We start from the raw sequence: 3,963 nt of genomic DNA, 5'->3' as shown, positions 1-3,963 counted from the left end.
TGAGCGGTACCGGATCCGGACAAGTTGGATCCGGAACGAAACAGTTCAAAACAGTGAGGTGCTGGTGTTGTGTCAAAAATCTCCCCCCTGCCAAAATTCTACCTCCCTTCGCGTTGTTCATTGCTGCGACTTGCTTGCTACTGTAGTTGAGATTTCTGCTCTTCACTCTGTTGTCAGTTTAGCCTACATTTCACTGATCTTAGTAGCAGATAGCATTTTTGTCTGCAGTTTTCGGTTTGTCTATTTGTTTCAAGTGTATGTGGCGGTTCTAGCTTGTATGGCGCCCTGAGCGAACCCCGGCAAGATGCCGCCCTGGTCGGCTGCCCATGTCGCCCGTACCTATATCCGCTACTGATTTGTATTAGTCTATAAATAAATATCTCCCATGTCTTATTCGACTAGTATTTTTGAAAGTGCAAGGATACAAATTCAGCCATAGTTGTTCTGAAATGTTTATCGCTTGCCAGCATTTTACTCCCTCTATGTTTAATATAACACACATACATGAATTATTAATTTCGGTTGCCTATTCTGACGTGAAGTTTGTTCGATAGAAAGTATTTTACTCTGATGTGTGCCACAGAAAGTATTTGTCTCTAGCCACAAAATTAAAGAAATTAGAGGTGGGATTCTGGCAGGGGGAGATGATCTGGCTAAAATTCAATTAAGCACTGATTATAACCCACTACAGCAGAGTTTGCTCGGTGTTCGGGACTCCCAAGAGGTGCACTTTTTTTGCCCCAACACTTCACAGTTGATTCAAATTATCAATGCTTGATGATTAGTTGATTATTTGAATCAGCTCAGTAGTGCTAGGGCAAAAACCGAAACGTGCTCCCCTTGGGGTCTCGAGGACCGAGTTTGGGAAACCCTGCACTAACTCCTAACACACGAAAATATCCGGAGCTCGGATTTGTGTTATTTTCAACATTTGGTTATAAAATATTTGTCAAACATAGCAAAGCTAATGTTATATATACCAAAACGCATCAAATGAAAAAACATATACCAGTGTTATCGAATTGCAAAAAAAGTTCCATGGAGATGCCGGGGATTGAACCCGGGGCCTCATACATGCAAAGCATGCGCTCTACCACTGAGCTACATCCCCTTACATGCTGTGTCGTGCAGATAAACCTGTAAACTACAGTTATGCCACTATACGAAATGAGTTACAAATGGTAAGTGCATATTTATTTGCCCGTCGACGGATTTATGGTCGTTAAATACGTTTTATTGAGGGTAAAAATATTTTTTGCTCTTTAGGCCAAGTATTTAGTTGCTACTAGGTCTACAAGGCTATACTATATAGTTCTCGGTAATGCTAGTGACTGCAGTAGCTACAACTATTACTAATGGTAGTAGTAGTAACGTTAATGAACAGTAATGGGGCTGTCATAGGCCTGCTAACATTAACCCCATCTAAAATGATCTCCATAACAAATGCCCACTGACTACTAGGTGACAGGTCAAACACCAACGTGATACAGCAGATATGAGAGAACAAAAATAAAACACTCATATGACAGCATATGACATTAGGAGAGGGGAGGGACATCTGAGTCTAATCAGAGAGAGGGACATGATGTTGCGAGACTTTGAATAAAAGGATCAACAAATTCATAGAGCGATTTGAAGATATCACCTAGGGACTTTTTAAAAGGGAAGAAAATATTGTAGTAAGCGGGTCAGCCCAGCAAATATGCACAACCAACTGATCCAGTGTTTCGAGGGCTTTCTGTTAAATTTGTGTTACATAAAGGAATTTTTGGAGCTCATTATTGGAGCAATCTTTTACCTGTTTGAGGCCCTTGTGCGTCTGTTCATCCAGCCACCCAGGAAGGACGTGGAAGGGGAAATAGTGTTGGTAACAGGGGCAGCCAATGGTATTGGCAAACTGATAGCCAAGGAGCTGGGTCGTCGTGGGGCTACCTTGGTCCTTTGGGACGTCGATTGGGAAGCTCTTGATGAGACAGCCAAGGAACTTCGCCAGATACTGGACATACGTGTCTATGCCTATGCTTGTGACTGCAGTCGACGGACTGAGGTGTATAAAGTTGCAGACATGGTAAGGTGGTTTGTTCTATGTTTGAATGAAAGCTGAGATAACTTTTAGGACAGTCAACTTTTTAAATGTGCACAATAATGTGTATAATAATGTGAACACTGTGTGTAATTGGTAATATCATGTTTAACAGGAGAAAAAAGTACCTTATCCACCAAGCACTGTGTGTGATTTGATGTACACTTTGACTCACCTGCTGATTCAACAGGTAAAGAGGGAGGTGGGGGATGTTTCCATCTTGGTGAATAATGCAGGAGTAGTGACAGGAAAGTACACCTTCACAGAGGCCCCAGACAACCTGGTGGACAGAACACTGAGGGTCAATGTCGCTGCTCACTTCTGGGTAATTGAGCTTGTAATTTTTGCGGAGGCAAACAAACTATTCAAGCATTATTTATGAGTTGATCTGTATCCTGTATGATGATCCATACATTTCTCTCTGACATGAATCTGTACAGACATACAAGGCTTTCCTCCCCGCTATGATGTCCAGGAACCATGGGCATCTTGTGTGTGTGGCCTGTCATGGAGGACTGTTTGCTATGAACGGATTAGCAGGTGGGTGAATCTTCATGTGGGTCATTTACACTATTTGGAGTGAGCCCCGCTACACAACAATATTAGCTTCTATCCGTAGTGTTACTCCACAGAATTTAATAATAATTTACTGTCATTGATATAACAGAAACATTTTTTGTTGACAGACTACTGTGCAAGCAAGTTTGCAGCTGTTGGATTTGCTGAATCCATTGCCTTAGAGATGCTTGTCCTCAAGAAGGAGGGGGTCAAAACTACTATAGTATGTCCTTACTTGATCAACACAACCATGTTTGGAGGATGTCAGACAAAGTAAGTTATCCCTATATGATTGCCCCCCCAGGTAACTAAAACTGCCAATAATGATACTAGCGCAATTTCTATCTTTTCCCTTGTTGTTTAGGTGGCCGTCTTTTCTGCCCATCATGGACAAGAGGGATGCAGCAAAGATGATTGTGGATGCAATCCTGAGGGAGAAGATGTATTTACTGCTACCCTCCAGTCTGTACTTCCTCATGGCATTAAAAAGGTAGACATTAGTTCCATACCTCAGTAGTCTTTTTTCATTTCCCCAAGGCCTTTTCTCTTGTATCAGAAGCTCAATGGTTTGTATCAGAAGCTCAAGGGATTGATACGCCACACCTAATGACACCTGTCGCAGAGGGAGAATGTAAAGTTTTGAAGTCTCTACCACTGAGTTACTTTACAATATTCACCTTATTGATCTCAAGTGCATTTTCTTTTGTTTCAGCTTCATGCCAGCCAAGTTGGGCATCATCTTGGTGAATTTCTTTGGAGGATTGGATTTAATGGATCGATTCAGGGGAGTCCCAGTGCCCATTCTGCCCTACAAAAAGCCTCTGCGCCAAAGATATGACAGCATTGGGGAACCACAGAATGCAATAGTCTATCACAACTAGCTAATATAAGAAGAAAACTTCTGCAGTATTGCATCTTTTAAGAGGACTTTGTAAAGGAGGTGTTGAATGGGGGTCAGGTAATTTGTCAAACAATCCATCATACATACAGATATTCATAAGTAAGTGAAGTGTACATTAGACTAGCCTACACACATTTCTTGAAATGATCATAGGCAGGCAGGCAATGGCACTGTATGCCAATAGCCTATTTTGAGAATGTTTATCAGAGCTAAATAAAAACATATCTTCACATTATTTCATGCTTTGATCTATTGTGTGAAGTGAATCAACAGAGCCAACTGAACAAACAGCACATCTTAATTGCCATGATTCTGGGTGCCAGTCTTCAAAGGCGCAAAAGCCAGCCCTTTGAGATTGTCCCCTCCTTAAACGTGCTTACGCTCGTTTTTACGCTCTATGTAACCACGGCGAGGTCGCTGA

At 41.8% G+C, this 3,963-nt stretch overlaps 1 protein-coding gene and 1 non-coding gene across 2 annotated transcripts; one reads left to right on the top strand and one right to left on the bottom strand.

The window, feature by feature from the left end:
* Positions 1-1,039: 1,039 nt before the first annotated feature.
* On the bottom strand, positions 1,040-1,111 carry trnaa-ugc (transfer RNA alanine (anticodon UGC)). Its single transcript has one exon. It is a non-coding gene; the product is annotated as a tRNA-Ala (tRNA).
* A 418-nt stretch (positions 1,112-1,529) lies between these two features.
* On the top strand, positions 1,530-3,777 carry LOC139555824 (epidermal retinol dehydrogenase 2). The gene is made up of 6 exons (XM_071369221.1): positions 1,530-2,068; positions 2,274-2,408; positions 2,524-2,623; positions 2,770-2,914; positions 3,006-3,131; positions 3,354-3,777. The coding sequence occupies exons 1-6, from the start codon at positions 1,703-1,705 to the stop codon at positions 3,520-3,522; spliced, it is 1,041 nt and encodes a 346-aa protein (XP_071225322.1). The 5' UTR covers positions 1,530-1,702; the 3' UTR covers positions 3,523-3,777.
* Positions 3,778-3,963: the final 186 nt, after the last annotated feature.

The sequence above is a fragment of the Salvelinus alpinus genome, chromosome 27 (genome assembly GCF_045679555.1).
Source record: "Salvelinus alpinus chromosome 27, SLU_Salpinus.1, whole genome shotgun sequence".
In the NCBI taxonomy this organism is placed as follows: domain Eukaryota; kingdom Metazoa; phylum Chordata; class Actinopteri; order Salmoniformes; family Salmonidae; genus Salvelinus; species Salvelinus alpinus.
This window is presented reverse-complemented; position numbering and strand designations above follow the sequence as displayed.

Coding starts and splice junctions, on each gene's coding strand:
- LOC139555824 (XM_071369221.1), top strand. CDS start 1,703: ATGCACAACCAACTGATCCAGTGTTTCGAGGGCTTTCTGTTAAATTTG. Junction 2,915..3,005: donor TTTGGAGGATGTCAGACAAA/GTAAGTTATCCC, acceptor CTTGTTGTTTAG/GTGGCCGTCTTTTCTGCCCA. Junction 3,132..3,353: donor TTCCTCATGGCATTAAAAAG/GTAGACATTAGT, acceptor CTTTTGTTTCAG/CTTCATGCCAGCCAAGTTGG.